Source organism: Crinia signifera, chromosome 2 (genome assembly GCF_055691185.1).
Source record: "Crinia signifera chromosome 2, ASM5569118v1, whole genome shotgun sequence".
Lineage (NCBI taxonomy): Eukaryota > Metazoa > Chordata > Amphibia > Anura > Myobatrachidae > Crinia > Crinia signifera.
The window spans coordinates 140,102,791-140,121,999 of NC_139218.1; the positions used below are offsets into that span (position 1 = coordinate 140,102,791).

The following is a 19,209-nucleotide window of genomic DNA, read 5'->3' on the forward strand; positions in this document are numbered from 1 at the left end:
TTCTATGAGCCCTGATCTGAATCAAATCTATGGTAAGAGCTGGAAAAGCCACCCATTGGCCAAATATAGCTCAGAAAGGTACATCAGTCTCTGAGAGCAACAGAAATCGCTTGATTGCACTGATTGGATCTAAGGGTCACATCATTTTTGTATATACCATTTTTAGATGTTTAATTATTTTAAATATTCTGTTGAATAAAAAAATCTAATGCAAAATCTGATTCCCATTAAATATGGAATTAACAATGCAGGATGCTAATTCCTTTTAATCACTTTCAACTTCTTGGGGTTGTTGTTTTTTTTAATCATGGAGGGGTACCAACTCATCTGTCCATATTTGTTTGTTTGTGTGTGTATATGTATAATGGACACCGATATGTAGTATAGTTAATTGTTTATTTTGCACTATTCAGGATGCTACTTGTCATTTCTGACATTTAACCAACTAATTAGATCTTGTGACAAAGTGCTTGTAACGTCTGTTTTATCTTATCAGTATGAGGACAAGAAGAGGATATCTGCAGAAGCAGGCCTCAGGCACCCCTACTTCAAAACTCTTGGAGACAGAGTAATCACTCTGCCAGACAGTAAGTAACGCTGTATTTTTAGTGTATGCTAATAGTGACACATACATACAAAGGTTTAATATTGTTAATATTTTGTAGCTGTGTGTGGTTAAAGCCAGCGTTCTGTCTTTCCACGTCACATTATCTGACATCAAAGCATCTCTCCTGTAGATACCTCAATCTTCACTATAAAGGAGATCCAACTTCAGAAAGACCCCGGCCACCGCGGCTCCATCTTCCACCAGACTGGTATAGTGAAGAAGCTTCCTATGGCTAGAATTGTGTATTTTTTGCATGCTTTTATGACTGTCCTACGGGCACTGACAGGTTAAAAGGAATGGAAGTGCTAATGCATATTTGGCCTTCAGGAGTTGCACAGCCGCAAGGAAGCAGCTGTGCAATAGTGAGTACTTGGAGGAGACAGATGTAGTGAGATCTGAGTGCTGCGTCTAATGATGAAGCCGTGGATCACCATTACGACCATTGGTCATGACTTGCACTGTTTTTAGGCTGAAGTTTTTTTCAGTCTGGCCTTTAGATACCACACCCAGGTCCAGTAAATCTGCATCCGACTGCACAGACCCTGGACTTTAAAATCGATGATGAATATTAATTCAGAGTGTGACCCTGGACTTCTTTCCAAATGCTGTGGCATGTCAAGCATGCTGCAACTGACAGGGGCTAGGAGTGATATCCCAGGACTCGTTACGCACATGCTCAGAACAGGTTTTGTGCTTACCCCACGCTATCAAATTTGTTCATAAATTATCGGGATTATGTACAAATCTGAAGCTAGCTCATAGTTTGAAAATATTCTAGCGTCCATACAATTTTTATTATATGAAATACCTTCTCTCTGTGGTACTAATATGAGCATAGGACAATGAAAATTGCTCCTCCTTATTAATCTCCCATAAAAATATTGAGCACAACTTAACCCCTTCACGACATTGCCTTTTAAGGTAATTTTTTTTTTTTTTTTCCTCCTTGTGTTCAAATAAGCGTAACTTTTTTAATTTTCCGGCTATATAGACACATGAGGGCTTTTTTTTTGCGGGACAAGTTGTACTTTCTAATGGTACCATTTACTATACCGTATAATATTCTGGGGAATCAGGAAATAATTCAATGTGGGGTAAAAAAAAAAAAAAACGCAATTCCACAATTTTGCGCTGGTTACGGTTTTTTTGGAGTTCATAGTTCGTTTAAAATGATGGGTTATCTTTATTCTATGGGTCGTTACGATTCCGGTGATACCAAACTTATATAGTTTTCGTTACATTTTACCACTAAAAAAAAAAATAGAAAATGTTACGGTTTTTCGAATTTGCGTCGCGTCGCCATGTTCTGCGGCTTATAACTTTTTTATTTTTCCACCTACGGACCTGGGTGAGGGCTCATTTTTTGCGGGCTGAAGTGTACTTTTTAATTAATACCATTATGGGATATGGGCGACTTTCTGATCTCTTTTAGCTATTTTTTTTTGGGTAGGCGATGCGACCAAAAAGCGTAGTTTTGGCGTTGGGGATTATTTTCCGTTTACGCCTTTAACCGTGCGGGATAACTAATGTTATATTTTAATAGATCGGACTTTTAGGAACGCGGCGATACCAAATATGTTTATTTTTTTTATTATTTATTTATTTTTATTTGGGAAATGGGGAAAGGGGGGTGATTTGAACTTTTAATATTTTATTATTTTTTTTTTATTTTTAAACTTTATTTTTTTTTTTTTTTTACTTTTACTACAAGGCCCCCTAGTGTACTTGACCACTAGGGGGCGCGATCGCCTGTACTAGGTTCAGCCATAGAGCTCTATGGCTGAACGTAGTGATTTTTTTCACTTCCTATTACATCCTGCCTGAGGCAGGATGTAATAGGTATGAATACACGGACAGCACAGGGGTCTACATTAGACCCCTGGCTACCATGGCAACCGATCGGCACCCTCCGATCGCGCTGCGGGGGGCCCCGATCGGCGCCGGAGGGGGGCGCCCCCCCTCCGATCAGCTATTTAAGCACTGCGGGCGCTTTGCCCGCGGTGCTTAAAGGGTTAAACGGCCGCGATCGGCGAACTCGCCGCTCGTGGCCGTGAGAGCAGGGACATGGCTGTAATATACAGCCATTACCTGCTCTCTATCAAGCCAGCTCACTCCGTGAGCTGGCTTGATTCACCCCCAACCGACATATGACGTATATATACGTCATATGTCGTGAAGGGGTTAAAATAGATAAATGAGCAGATGACAGAATATATTGGTCATTTGTCATTTCTTTTACAGGGCGTGGAAAGAACAGACGACAGAGCATATTTTAGACCATTGGACATTGGCTGACTTCTATCCTCCACTGCTGGAGACTCCTGCAGTAATCAATAGCTTTGAATATTAACATACTTGTCTGCAGCGAGCCCTGTGCCATGTGTCCTGTCATGTGGGTATCAAAGATAGGTACAAGGGCCAAGCAAGAGTACAATAAGAAGGCTTGCTGGCTTGCCCATAAGTGGATATTTTCCAAATGTATTATACATGTATTTGATTTGCCCCTGTTATTTTAACATACAAAACATTTTTGCAATATGCGCATCTAGGGACAGATGTATCAAGCTTCAAAAAGTGATAACATGGAGGGTGATGAACAACCAGCCAATCAGCTCCTAACTACCATGTCACAGGCTGGGTTTGAAAAATGATAGGTAGCAGCTAATTGGCTGGTTGTTTACATCTGGCCCATAGGGAGGTATAAATGTTAGTTTGCACAGTGCTTAGAGTTCTCCTGTCACACATTCCACACTACATGGTTATAGTAAATTATTTTGTTTTGCATATCCTCTAAGAAAACAGATTATTGTGCTTCTATCATAGTATATCTCTGCGCTCTGATTTGTCCATTTACAGGCACCTACTTTGTAGTATAATTTATTTTTAGACAATTGGCCACTATAGGAATGATCACACCCACACTGGACATGTGTCTACAGTTGTAGCAACAACTTTGTGTGTCCAATGACAAAATATCAAATGGCAGTCCCACACACGAATGCATGCAAACACACACACCATAATATGACTCTTTTACAGCATGCTCGCCCATATTTGGGAACACCCCTCCAAGAGATACGAGGTTGTGGAAAAGGTATTTGCTTCATAATGGCCTGCCCCGCATTGCAAAATGGCAAAATTCCAGAATCACCCTTCAGAGGACTAGTCCGTGATGATGTGATTCACCACAAATCACGTCATGAAGCCCTGCCAATGTCATTAGAGATGTGGAAAGCAGGCAAGGATTCTGAATACCAGGCATGGGGAACTTATTGCCCTCCAGCTGTTGTTGAACTACACATTCCAGCATGCTCTGCTACAGTTTTGCTATTTGGCCAGGCTAAAACTGTTGCAGGGCATGCTGGGCTGTGTTCAACAACAACTGGAGGGCCAATGGTTCCCCTTCTCTGCTGTATATAAACAGTGGTAGCAAAAGAAGTTCCATTGGCAGAGTGAGCGTAAGGAGTTTTACTGATAGCTGTTACCTGGATTTTGAAGTAAATGGAACCATACAGTCAGTTAAAAATGAATTCATAAAACTGTTCTGCTGTATTTAGTACTGAAAGCTGAAGCATTACTAACATCAAAAACAATTGAGAGTAACCAGTGGCCCATCCATTTCCACTGCTTTCCACACTGGTGCCTGTGTCAAATGTGTGATAGAGAGAATCGCTATGATTTATGCTTCTCTAGAGTTTATTTACATATTCATTTTCTTCAAATGTTGCATTAAGTATATGGAAAGAATTAAATATCTATTTAAAGAAAAACTGAACCTAAAATACTATATTTCTTATATAAAAAGAGTAATATTATTCAGAAATACTTGTAAATCTCTCTGTATGCTAAGAAAAATCTGAGAGGTTTGACATTGTGGGGGAGGTTTGTCAAACCCAGGTTTAGCCAACTCCAGTCCTCGAGAGCTACCAACAGTTCACGTTTTCCAGGTCTCCTCACAAAATAACAAGTGAAGTATTTAGCTCCACCTGTGGATCTTTTAAAATGTGTTAGTCAGTAATGAGTGCACCTGTGAGGTGGGCTGGAAAACATGAAATGTTGGTAGCGCTCGAGGACTGGAATTGGCTACCCCTGATCTAACCTAAAGGAGTCATCTGGAAGTGTTGCCCATAGTGACCAATAAAATTCTCTCGGTACTTGTTTCCTAGCATGGCGCCCAATTTTTTCATCTTATGGCATCTTATGCCATCGCATTGCATGCCATATAGCCGCATACGATGCATGCGATGCGATTTTTTATTGTATAAGCACCGTAATGGGTGCTTACAATGTTAAAAGCAGCCCCAATACGATTTTTGGTACTTGTGTAATATCTGGGCGCCCAATTTTTTAATCGCATGCCTTAACTTAAGGCATGCGATGAGAGACGTTCCTGTGCAATTAAAAAATCGCATGCCATTGATGCGATGCGACCGACCCGATTTTGCCATTGGACCCAATGTTAAATTGTACCTCAGACCTGATTTTACATTGGATCCAATGTTAAATGCCCCCCAGACCCAATTTTTCATTGTATACCCACCCTGATGGTTAATTATTAGGTCAAATGCCCCCCCATTGTTAACGCCACCCCACAATCAACGCCAACCCGAAGTGTGGCGAGTGCAGCGAGCCCGCGAGGGGCGGTGGTACACGTCCTCCGACCTTTTCATACCCCCACTATCCACGTTGGCGTGGAGTTGATTTTACTTAGTGTGGCGAGCGCAGCGAGGCGAGCGGCCGCGGAATACGAGCCCGAAGCGTTTTGTGCGCAGCGAGCCCCGCGAGAGGACGCGGATTACTTAACATGTATTCCGCGTCCACTCGCCACGCTTCGGGCTCGTATTCCGCGTCCCCTCGGGGGGCTCGATGCGCTCGCAATGCTTTGGGCTCGATGCGCTCGCCACACTATATTAAATCAACTCCGTGCCGATGTGGATGGTGGGGGTATGAAAAGGCCGGGTGCTTACAATGTTAAATGCACCCCCACGCCTTTTTAGAAAATTTGATAAATACTGTATCCTCCTGGAATTGCGTTTTCTCTTTCACACAACTAAGAAGTTAACAGGAATTTTCTTATAAGCATCTGAAACGTTTACAATAATATTTCCGAATGTTATATGCATTAGTTTTAATGAAAATGCACATTTTAAGATCCAATCATGTAAATGACGGATATTATAAAACAGTATTTCCCAAACTCAGTGCTCAAGGCATAGTAACCAGAGCCGGCCCTAGCCTAAATGACGCCCTAGGCAAGATTTTGGCTGGTGCCCCCTAGCATCGCCACTAGTTCCGCCTCTGACCCTGCTCCCCTTTCCCAGCACCATCAACCCTCATCACAGCAGTCATCATTTTGGTGCTCCTACCCGCAATATTTAAAAAGAAGCAGTGCACAAATTCGGTGCGCAGCCCAAACAGGGGTGTGTTCTTGCTGGGAAGGGGCATGGCCACCCAATAGTACCCCCAATTCAAATTATGCCACACAGTAGTGCAACTTTATTCACATTATATCATGTGATGGTGTCCCTTATTCACGTTACATCACACAGTAATACCACTTTACCTTATGTACATTACTCCTCACATTATTCACATTATACCCTTAGAAAAAAATCCTGAGAAAATATTGTATTTTAAGCACCTCCATGGCCACACTGCAACCCAGCACAAAGCAGTGTGTGCTGGGTAGAGTAGAAGAGCTGCAGCTGCTGCTGTCACTTAAGGGGAGGGGGCCCGGGGCCCTCCCTGGGCCCTTCCATCAGACTTTGGCCTGGGTAATTTGTACCCCCTAACCCTTTCTCTCGGCACCCCTGATAATACCACACAGTAATGCCCCTTACACGACACACATTATAAATGTCCTTATAACCATAATGCCCCTTACACATTATGCCAACCTTTATTAATGCCCTTCATACACATAATGACACACATAATGCCCATTACACATATGTTGCACATTATTAATGCCCTTATACACATGACACACATAATGCCCATTACACATGCTGCACATTATTAATGCCCTTATACACATGACACACATAATGCCTGTTACACATGTCGCACATTATTAATGCATTTATACATGACACACAGAATTCCCCTTACACATATGCCGAACACTATTGCACAACCAACCCACCCGCAGACAGCACTCGCACAGCTGCTAACACTGTGACCTCTGCCTCTGCTTGGATAAAGATGTTTCCTCATACATCTTGCCTCAATAGGCCATGCAGCTCCTGGACAGTTCTGCTAACGTTGGGTGCCTTTTTTGCTGAAAATTCATCTTATTTGCATTGTTATGACAGTACATACAAGGAGCTAATGATTAAAATGATATGTGGCATGAATATATTCTGTGTGCGACTGTGGCTGTACCTGCATACAGAATGCTATGTTACAGTGATTTCCATGAATACCCTATTTCGTATGCAGATACTGCCTCACTCACACACAGAATATAGGCATGCTGCATATAATTTTAATCAGCAGAAGCTGCTGATGCCCCTAGGCATTCCAAATGCCCTAGGCAATTGCCTAGTTTGCCTATGCCTAAGGCCGGCTCTGATAGTAACAGTACAGATTTCCATGTTTGAGCACAGATGGTTAACTCAAAATAACTGATGTAATAATAAAGTTAACCTGTAAAGAAGATGACTGTCCATACAACCTAGACTGTTAGTGTGCCTTGAGGACCATGGTTGGGAACCCCTGTCATAAAGTAACCACCCTTATTGTAAAGAGCTATATTCATCCCCTCAAGGATGAGGGAGGAGCCTCTTCATGTAGCACTTTCTTTATGCTTCCTGTTTGAGCCCTGCACTTTCTAGAAGCACTTGAATATGTTTTTTATTTTGTGTCCTTCTGTTCCCTGCGCTGAGCAAAACATGTGAAACGGGTGATGAGCATTATTGTATTTGAAGTGCAATTTTTTTTATTTTTCACTCATTTCTTCAATGTAATATATTTGCTAGCATAAAACAGTGGTGGGTAGCAAGAGCACTTCCCGGTGCCTCACACATGGGCCTTGGTAACTACTCATTACCTTTGCATAAAAACAACATGTTACATTTTGAGATCAGTGCCCAAATAGTAGGTTAGGCTATCGCTTTATACATAGTGAGACCGCATCACTATTTTTAGGTTACCTAGAATGTGGGCATAAACTGCTTTTACTCCAATTGGCTCTGTCTACTTCAGTCTCCAGCCTGTTGCCCACATTTTGGTCAAATATACCTCTGAAAGTTGAATAGTAAAATAAGAACTGCTCATTTTGTAAGAGTGGAAAATACAGATACAGTAGCCCTTCAGTATATCTGTATTGCAAACCCTAATTTGTGCCTGAGAGATAGCAATGCTGCCTGGTGTGATGTTTAAATGATCAGAATCAGCAGCAAAATCTCCGTGTGTATGTGCTTGTCTCTACAGTATGTGTGCATATGCCTCATCTGCATATACACATAGACATAAAACAGTGGGCCTGATTCAGAGGTGATCGCAGAGTAGTCACAATGACAGTTGAATGAGTCTAATAGTACTGCACATGCATCTCAGTTGCAATGTGCATGCATTACAATGGTCTTGCAACAGCGGTGACACAGAGAAATTGACAGCCAGATTGTGTGAGGAAAATGTGGGTGGGAAGTCATAGGTAGACGCATCACAACTGTTCAGGGGCGTGTCTCAGGCTGTGCTGTTGTGCACATTTAAAAAGGCTTTGGCAGCTTAGTAGCAGTGGACAAACCTATGGTTGCTCAACTGTCTGATATGTGACCAATTAATGCATCTTTGGTTTGATTTTGATTTGGATGGAAACAAAAAGCCACTAACTATGCTGCTTTGCAGGTGGGGCAGATGTAACCTAGGCAGAAAGTTAAGCTGGGCACACAAATTTATCTACTGGAACAAAAATCTGGTAATGTATGGGAGCCAATGAGAAACAACCTTTTGCTCCAAAACACTGCAAAACAGACAATTAGTGAAATCCATTTGTTTTAATAAATTTATCAGAACATGGGTTTGGGAGTGACTGGTTGATTGCCCTTTGCTTCCATACATTATCAGAGTTTTGTTCCCACCAGGCTGATTAGCAGACCAATCTGTAGGTGCGTACCCTACTTTAGATTTGACTGGGGTGTGTCCAAACTGAAATCTAAATAGCAGTGTAAAAATAAAGCTGTGTACCATTTGTGGGCTACGTGCAAGCAGCAAGTAGTTACCCTGCACAGAAAATATTTACATGTATTTGCTCCACTTGTATTGCAACATGGTTTGTTCCAAATGAAAAGGGACTTGCTTTTTTTTTAGTTTTACTTCCAAATTAGAAACAGGTGCTTTGTGTGTAACCAGTGGAACAGAGATTCAGCCTGTGGGTGTCTCTGTACAAATAACAATGGCTGCATCATTAGCATATTTTTTCAGGATATTTTTGCTGTTGCATCCACCTCTGAATCAGCCCCAGCATGCTGCAAGTGATTTCAAACAATGAACCTTCTGGACTGTATGAAATGAAAGGATATAAAGATTTATATATATATTACTATTATTATTTTATTATTAATATTATATTATTATTATTATTATTAAAGATAATAAAACACTGCAAAAATTAGTTGTGTGAAGAACTCAGATTCTCACTTATTTGTCATTGTGTATAGTAATACTGTTATACACAAACAAAGGGCCTTATTCTGGTCTGTGCGGATGGAGCCGAATATGCGGCCAGGACCGTGCGTCCTAAACCCCGCCTTTCGTACGGATCGCTCACTCCGTCCGAATGCGGTAAGAAGCTGTATTTCTCATGAATACACCTCCACCATCTCAGGGAACCTCCCCCATCATTCGATGGTCGCAGACCATCGAATGCAGGACCGAGTGGTCAGGCAGCTCCCGCAACCTCAGACCACACGGGCATTTCTCCGTGCAAAAGCAGGGATCTGGGCGGGCAGCTGACATCCGGCAATGTCATATGTCCGCCCCCTACACGTGCGTCACGACCGCATTACTATACGTACGCCCAGCATTTTCATGGGAACGCCCATGAAACGCGGCGTGTAAACATATGGTAATGAGCCCAAACAGCCCTTCACACCCCTCTCCACCCCCTGTTCGTAGTGTACACATTTCATGCGGAATTTGGACGTGCGTCCCGTTCGCACATGCGCAGAGACGCCTCTGCACATGCGCAGACACAAAACATCGGCGGACCGACCGCACGCGGACATTACCGCACCAACCAGAATAAGGGCCAAAGTGACTGAAGCAATGCAGTTATAAATAAAGAATACACAAAGTATTAGTTCCCCCATTGCTTAAATATACCAATATATCTGAGAAAGAGAAGATGTGACATATATGGGGATATTCAATTATCCCTAGGGTTTACCCCCAGCTATTAGCAGATATTGCCCCATGTGTGACTCTCCAAAGTCGGACTGAACCTCGCAGCTCTTAAAATAAAGTCTGCGTGATGAAGTAAAAATTGGGTTTGCGCACAGGGAAAAAAAGCCCCATTGTTCAAAACAGAATCAGTGGGTTTCTATGCCTGAATCCTGATTTTTAGGTGCTGGAAAAGGGCAATTTAATTGAATAGCCTTACACTGCAACACAGGGATTTTAATCAGTCATTATAATCTTTCACAGCAGTAATGATCTAAAAAGTAGCCAAATACTATACTCATTGCAAGGGTTAAAATAAACTGAATTAAAGTTGCTTTCAAAGGAATATCTACCACAAGTGCACAGAGAACGCTAAATAAATTTAACGACATATTCTGTTATTTTCTATATTTATATTTACTAAATGTCCTTTCCAGACCCTATTCATTGGTTAAAAAAATAAAAGCTGTGATTTTTTTATTAGTGTTTTATTTTATTTCTTCTGCTTTGCTAATGGTATTATTGTACTTTGGTGCTTATTATTCTCTATTGGCAACTGTACAGTGTTATACTGTTTGCTGGATGGGGTGCTTTGTAACTCTACTTACTGTCTTGTGCTGTAGTGCTATGTTCATACTAATTTGCAGAGGATTCGTTTTCAAAATGCAATACAGTATAGTTGGGTCGTCATTAGGATTGGTGGTCAAATTTATCATCTTGACCACTGTTCTAGCCAATAATGGCATTATGAAGCTGCTATAGCCATCTGCTTGACACATCATATTAAATAGAAATCACCTTTTTCCATAACACCCTATGGTTATAAATATTGCTGCATGCGAAGACAGATACTGATGGCAAATAACTGGACGCATCCAACATACTGTTGTAATGTATTAAACAACAATCAAATGGTTGTAAAGGTTAACTTTTAATATACAGAATTGCAAGCCCTGATAGAGGTAATAAAGGTTCATACAGTATATTTGGTACTTATGTAGTATCTGGGCGTCCGATTTTGTGATTGTATGCCTTACCTTAAGGCATACAATCAGATGCGATGCGATGCGATTCGATGCGATTTTGCATAGGATTCAATGTTAAGAAGGTCCTGTTCATTTCCCCACTATCCAAGTGGGCATAGAGTTGATTTTATATAGCGTGGCGAGTGCCGCGAGCCACCGAGCCCGAAGCGTGGCGAGCGAAGCGAGCCCCGCGAGGGGACGCATATTTCTTAAAAAGTATTCTGTGTCCCCTCGCGGGGCTCGCTACGCTCGCCACGCTTCGGGCTCGGTGGCTCGCTACGCTCGCCACAGGTTTATATCCAACTCCATGCCCACTTGGATAGTGGGGAAAGGAAAAGGACCCCTTTTTCCCATTGAATTCTATGTTAAAATGGACTCAGACCATTTTAACATTGAATGCTATGGAAAAATCTTGACCATCGCATACGATTTGGTCGCATGCGATGCGATGCGATGCGATCCGATTTCTAAATCGGACGCCCAGATACTACATAAGTACCGTATATTTTATTAAGAGACCAAGCTTATCGTAGTTATTCTTGTTTTAACCCTTGCAATATTACTCTATACAATATATTTTATATTTTAGTGTTTTACTGTTGATTATTTAGGAAATAGATTATTTTGTCTGCTTGAAGTCATTCTCCATCTTGGTAAAATTATTGGTATATGAAAAATTTATTACTGAAAACTAAGTCCCAAAGATTAATGGAGAAAGTTTTTTTTATTTATTTTTAGAATGTCTTTTTTTTTTTTAAATTGATATTGATAAAACTTTTTATTTAAGAGAAATGGTTGTATTGATGAGGAACGACAGAGATTGTATTCCGGAAATGCCGCTCTGAATGTTTTCTACAGATGTTTAGATTTTTGTATGTGACATACTGTGATGACCTAAATGATGTTGCTAAAAATTATTTGTGAACTGTGAATGTTACATAATAAAATAAAGTTTATTGAAGAACATTTGTTTGAAATATTTACTCTTTTTGTAACATTTCTTCAATCACTGACTGAGATTAGAAAAGTCATCAGCCTGATGGTCAGAAACATGGAGTCGCGATCCCATGCTGAGAAGGTCAGGACCCACAGTTTGAGAACCACTGCCCTAGAGAGTTGCTAACAAGTGGTATTATCCCCAAGATTCCCAAAAGGAGCCCCGTGATACCTGCCTGCACAAAAAGACTGAAGACCCATACAGGCATGCCAAGCCTCATTTTACTCAAATGAGGAATTATTTTTATCTCTATTGAGGAGAAAATTAGTATACGTTTGTGCAATGTATGTTATGTGTATGTTATGTGTGTATATGTGTGTGGATAATTATCTGCTTTTTTTATAAAAAAAATCAATATAGATTGATGAAGTGAGGTGTGTGCCTGTTAATCTCAGCAGGCGCTTCATATTATCACCAGCCTAGCTAGTGATATAGAAGGTGTTGCTTTGTTGTGGGGGACATTTCTACAATTACTTCCTTACTAGGAGCAGCAGCTGAGATTAATATTTACCCTAAAAAATGTGTCTATTAATTTATCTCCACTAGTTTAAAGTCAGCACCTGAATATTCTGTGTTGAGGCCATCTGAAGGGTTAGTATAGACTTTGCAGTCCGAATGGTGGAAAAATAACTCGATGGTGTGCAACCTTCAAATCATTTTTCCTCTGCGGGGCTGCAGGCTAGGTAGCGAATATACAGGTCTGAATCGGGCCCTTATTCACAGGCATACACCCAGTCTAATTACACATGTAAGAATCGTAGTAGTAGTAGTAGTAGTACGTTTATTTATAAGGCGCCACAAAGTGTTCTCGCCGCCGTACATAGCAAACAAAAAACAAATTGCCTAATTATCAATAATACCTGCTGCTCTGAAATTTGTACCCTAGTGAATGGGTGAAAACTCCTATTACCTCTAGTTATGAGATGGTAACTATTACCTCTAGTTATGAGATGGTAACTATTACCTCTAGTTATGAGATGGTAACTATTACCTCTAGTTATGAGATGGTAACTATTACCTCTAGTTATAAAATGGTAACTATTACCTTTAGTTATGAGATGGTAACTATTACCTCTAGTTATAAAATGGTAACTATTACCTTTAGTTATGAGATGGTAACTATTACCTCTAGTTATAAAATGGTAACTATTACCTCTAGTTATGAGATGGTAACTATTACCTCTAGTTATGAGATGGTAACTATTACCTCTAGTTATGAGATGGTAACTATTACCTCTAGTTATAAAATGGTAACTATTACCTCTAGTTATGAGATGGTAACTATTACCTCTAGTTATAAGATGGTAACTATTACCTCTTGAGAGTCAGTAACAATATAATCACCACTTAGAGGCCCAGCAGCATATAAAAGATTCAACAGCCGATCCTTAAAGAGGTTGCTCTCCTAATTTGGAGAACTGATTAGTAAAAATACAAAGTACTCTTTCTAGTTTTATTTATTTATTTACCATTTCTTATATAGCGCAGCAGATTCCATTGACAGACATAGAGGTTGGAGGTCCCTGCTGCAAGCTTACAATCTATAGGGAAATAGGAGGGAAACACAAGGACAGGCACCAGTAATAGCATAGCAGTCCCACAAAGTTGCAAGTCCAGAAGGGAAGCTATATAATACATAAGTGCCTCAGAGGTTTATGCGTGTGGTACTTAAATATGATAGGCTTGTCTGAAGAGGTGAGTTTTCAGGGAACGCTTGAAAATTTGGAGGCTATTTGTGTGTGGAAGGGCATTCCATAGGGTGGGTGCAGCTCTATGAAAGTCCTGTAATTTAAGTGGTTAATGTGAAATAATTACTTCTGTTTGGTATATATTTATTAATAAAACTTTAAAATTTTATTTTATTCTGGCTTGTACATAATTATATTTACAATCCTTGGTATTCTGTATTGCACATGTTCATGCATGTGTCTGCCTACATTCCTGTATACAGTTCCATCTTCCTTAACATAGTATATGTTCTTTAGGACTCATATCTATTATTGGCCTAGGGAAAGAAACTAGAAGTCACTACTACTATGTGTATTGCAAATGCCATGTGTGAATGTTATATAAGTGTAAGTGCAATTGCGCTTGGAAATAAATAGGCCTTTAGAGGACAATGGGCCAGATTCTGTGAAGCAAAAAACTTTGAGCTCAAAGCTGCCCAGTGTGTATGCCCCAGCGATGAGCGGTGAGCGCTGCTGCGACAACCAACCTCTACATCTTGTGAAATCCAGATCAGCACAAAATTCCTTCCTGGAAAGCCCTCAGTAGTGGGTCTAATGTGGCTCAGCCCAAGTGAACTGCATGATTTCACACAATTACTGCGGGGTGCAGGACCCTATGTGGGTGCTTCCATTGACATAGTGGCTTACTTAAGAGGCTTTATTCATGGCAGAGAAGACCTGTGGAGAGAGAGGACTGAAGTAAACTTCTTGTGTGCAATGAGCCGGACATACACAGTAATGGGCACGAGCTATGGGGGCAGAACAATGGACACATGAGGAAGGGGCTTAGAAAACACTGTAATGGACACACAAGAGTAGAAGGGGAGAGAACAACAATATGAATCCAGTGGTGGTGGAGGGGGGGCATAATAATGGACACATAGGAGCGTGGGGGGTGAACAATAACTGAGGAGGAGCTGTGAACAAACGTAATAATAGATACAAATAGCAAAATAGTTGGGAACTGTGCTTATAAGGAATAAATTAAATTGTATCAGTGTGAGTAGTAAAAATTAAATCATACATTTATTAATACATAATTGCACAATATAAATGTTTTTCATGTTAATAATAATTTAAAAGGCGTGTTACTGGGTAAGAGAATTAATCACCACTTCTACTCTCTCCATAAAATGGATCCTGTTCCTAACGTGGACTTAAGGCCCCCATACACTATGCAATTTGGGCACAATTTCAACCGATTCGGATAAATCGGGCTGTGAATTCAGCCCAAATCGCACTTGTAGACATCTTGTCCAATCCGATGCGCGGTCCCGTGCGCATTGTATCGGGGTTGGGAGGTAGGATGGGCTGCACATAAGATTTGCTAAATGCCGGGCAGGAGCAAGCTGTTGTGGTGAGGTGACAGCGGGACCAGGGCACCGGGCAGGGAGAACTTGAAGACGCTGGCTGCCGGGCAGTGGCGGGAGCCGGGAGGAACAGATAACTTGAAAAAAAAAAACGCCCATACAGATGACTAGGAAGCCATTGATTGGCTGAGACCTCTCTCATAATAGAGACAGAGGAGGAAAAGGGGAGGTAGAAAGGACAATAATGGATACAAAAGAGGGGGAGAAAACCTAAAAATGGACACAGATGAGATGGAAAGGGAGATAAAACACAATGACTGACACAAGTGTAGGGTGAGACAAAGACAATTATGGACAGTGATGTGGGGACAGTAATCGACACAGCTGAGGAGGTGGTGGGGGATAGGATACAATACTGGGACAAAGGAAGAGGAAGGTGGGGCACAATAATGGAAAATGGACACAGATGAGGAGAAGGGGTAAGGCAGGTATCGACCTTCCAACCATGTTGACCATAGGCATGTCGACCTATTTCAAGTGTCAACCTAAGCCATGTTGACCTTTAGTGGTTGACCCAATGCATGTTAATCTAATATCGGTCCATCCATGGGGACACAGCGTTTTATATGTGAAGAGGTGAGGGAGATTGGGGTGGTCGAACCACAACCCTAAGGCACTGGTCACACGGCGGCACACAATAGTCCCTTCTCTACTTCAGCTTCATCTGGCAATACTTGCTACTAGTTACCATCATCATGTACTTGCCACTGTCCTTTACATGGCAGTGATCATTTTGTCAGGGATTTAAAATTTAGTTTTAGTCACTTTCCTAAAATTTGACCAAATTAAATATCACATGACAAATGAAGCTGGGAATCTCATATCCCAATAAAACGCGTCAAACTGAGCATTTACATCCCTGACACTGCCAACTCCTGAGGACCGTATATTAGCATTACTACTGGATCAAGTGGACCAAGCCTTCTCCAATTTGGACATTTGTCATCAACAGGGCCGGCGCTACCCACTCAGCAGCTCCTGCAAAGCAGGGAGGCGCCATGCTGAAAAGGCGCTGTCTCCCTGCCTGCTCTGCTAAAGCTGCCTCATCCCTCACTGTCACTGCCACCTTCACGCCTGTCTGACAGCGGGTCACAGTATGGAGAGGCTGAGCAGCTCCCTGCACCGCGCACACACTGTCCTCCTCCTGCGACCTGTCCCTTCTTCCTCACAGACACTTGCGCTGAGGCATGTAGCGCTGTCTGTGAATACCTGGATGACATGTCATGTCCGAATCCGCCACCTACCCATTGCTCCCTGCGCCTGTCAGCTGTCAATCAAATGACGAACAGGCAGCAACGCCGCCTCCCCTTCCTTCCCTCTTCTCAGTGTGCTGTGCCAGTGCCACTGCCAGTCCTCTCCTCCCCTCTTCTTCCATCTCCTCCTTGTCTCCCCTCCTTTCCCCCTCAGTCACGAGTGCTGCACATACTGTACAGTGCTGCACATACTTTTTGTACTGCTTTCGGATCGCATCGCACATACTGTACATTGCATGCATGCCGTGCGATGCGATCTAACCCATAATGTATGTGATTCTCGCAGCGTGTATGGGCACCTTTAGTGCCTGCAACATTTTGCGGACACAGCACTGAGATGGTGTATGCAAAATGTACAGTACATGTACATGCACCCGAGATCCTCCATACAGTGGGATCGCATGTTGCATACACTCCCACAATCGGGCTGCAGCTTGTTGCAATGGCAATGTGAAAGGGCGCAAAATGTATGGTTTGCAGGAGGGCGCCGGACACTCTAGCACCGGCCCTGGTCATCAACCATCATTCAGAGACTCTGACGGCTTACCAAACAACCTAGGTACACTGACCTTCCCCATTGAAAGATATTGTGGACATTCCATCACCACATCTGAGATCAATACGACCACCTGTTATTAATATACTGCGCTGTTTATATATCACCATTAGGAGAGATCCTTTCCAGCCCCAGTTTTCTTTCAGTCTGTGATATAGGAGTTACAAGCAAGAATGTAATGTGTCATAGGATGTTTTTACGAATTGTTTTATCAAAAATTAACTGTCTATTAAATATACACTTTTTATTTTTGAAAGAAACTGTCTTTTTAGATTTTGCTTTAAATATATTGGTATAGCCAGCGCTGGTTCACATTTCTCTTTTTCATTGTGTATATTGTGGACTGACAACGCTCGAACCAGCCACAGTTAGCAAGCGCCCCTTATCACACCCTCAATGTTTATCTGTTCCCTAGTCAGGGTGGTACAAATAGATGAACGCACCAGACTCTCAATGATGTTGAACAGACTTCAATGGAAAGCAAAATTGTTCTGCAATATGTGATAAAGGGAACGGTACTTACTTTACTTCCTGCAACAAAACAGTAGCCAGTCAATAAGTTGACAGTCAGTAGGTAGACATCGTATGGTCGGGATGCACACGGTCGACACAGACAAAAGGTGGACATAATGAAAAGGTCGACATACCAATGGTCAACATATTAATTGTGGTCGACATGAGATTTATTTTTTATGTAATTATTTTTTTGCCCTTTTTCATACTTTACCACCCACGTGGTTTCTGAGTGGGAACAGTTAAGTGTGCTAAGCACAGCGGTAGTGGAGCAAGGCACCTTGCCTGAAGCATGCAAGTGGAAGCGTGGACTAATTTGTAGTACATGTGAGGAAATTTACAAAGAAAAAAAACCAGTGATATAGTCATGTCACCCTTTTTATACCATTATCCAGCAAAGCTGCATAAGGGATTCATTAAGAAATTATACATGGGCTAAATATCTGCACATGCTATGGCTCTTGTGGAATGTGCCATGACCAGTATAGATGGAAACCTCCCTCCCACTACAGAATGGATTTGAGTAACGTCTTTATTCCACCTGGCTTTATTGATTTTACTTGCTGCTAAAGTCACAAACAGGTTGTCCACATTCTTGAATACCTGAGTGCAACTGACATACATTTTTAGAAGCGCACAAATATCCAAGACATGATGGTGTAGTTTTCTTCAGTTGATGGGGAATTTGGATATAAAGATAAAAAATGTTATTACTGCAGTAAGTACTAAGAATGTGAAGAAGGCACAAATTAGCACCTGCCTTTCCAAAGATAGGCCCTTATTCTAGTTGAATCGGATGGATGCATATTTCGGACAGGAACTGAGTGTTCTTAGCCCCGCCTATCGTACGGATCGCTCACACCGTCCGAATGCGGTAAAACGCCGAATGGACCGCGAGTGGATGTTTCATGTGAACACCTCCTCCATGGGAACCTCCCCCATCCTCCGATGGTCGCCGACTATCAAATGATGGACCGAGTTGTCAGACAACACTGAGTGCTCCAGACCACTCGGACATTTCTCTGTATGAAAGCAGGGGTATGGGCGGGCAGCAGACATCCGGCTATGTCAGCTGTGCGCCCCCCACCCGTGCGTCATGGCCGCATTACCATCCGTATGCCCAGCGTTTTCATGGGAACGCCCATGAAACGCGGGGTGTAAGCATATAGTAATGAGCCCAAACAGCCCTTCACGCCCCTCCCCACCCTCTGCTCAGATGGTTCCGTACGATCCTTCTCTGCACGGACGTCACGCCGTATTCGTATGTGTGAGGCTTTCGCACATGCGCAGATACGCCTCTGCACATGCGCAAACACCAACCCTCGGCTGTCCGTCTGCACTCGGAGCCATCCGACTCAATCAGAATAAGGGCCATAGTACAGAAATAAATGCAAGAAATTAATAGGAAGGGGGTAGATAATGAATCTATTTTACCATATGCCCTTCATACTGGACAGGGGAAGTAAAATCCTTTATGCAATGTTTTTTTGGGATACAAAAATTGGTACTTGTGTATTATCACGGCGCCCCCGATATTAAGCTGCACAACTTTTAATCGCATCGTATGCCATACACCCGATACACACCGATGCAATGCGATTTTAAAATTGCATAAGCCCCCTATACGATTTTAAATTGTATAATGGGTGCTTACAATTTTAAATGCACCCCCACGCCACCCCCAGTATGAACGCCAACCCGAAGCGTGGCGAGCGCAGCGTGCCCACGAGGGGCGTCGCTATGCGTCCCCTGACCTTTTCATACCACCACTATCCAC

General features: G+C 42.1%; 1 protein-coding gene across 1 annotated transcript in view; it reads left to right on the top strand.

Annotated features, from left to right (window-relative positions):
- CDK18 (cyclin dependent kinase 18) overlaps nt 1–11,150 on the top strand; it is a 190,238-nt gene extending 179,088 nt beyond the window's left edge. The window contains exons 16-18 of the mRNA XM_083173016.1: nt 497–587; nt 738–815; nt 2,849–11,150. Coding sequence (XP_083029142.1) covers nt 497–587; nt 738–815; nt 2,849–2,883 — 204 coding nt within the window. The 3' untranslated portion in view covers nt 2,884–11,150. The remainder of the gene's footprint in view (nt 1–496; nt 588–737; nt 816–2,848) is intronic.
- Nucleotides 11,151–19,209: the final 8,059 nt, after the last annotated feature.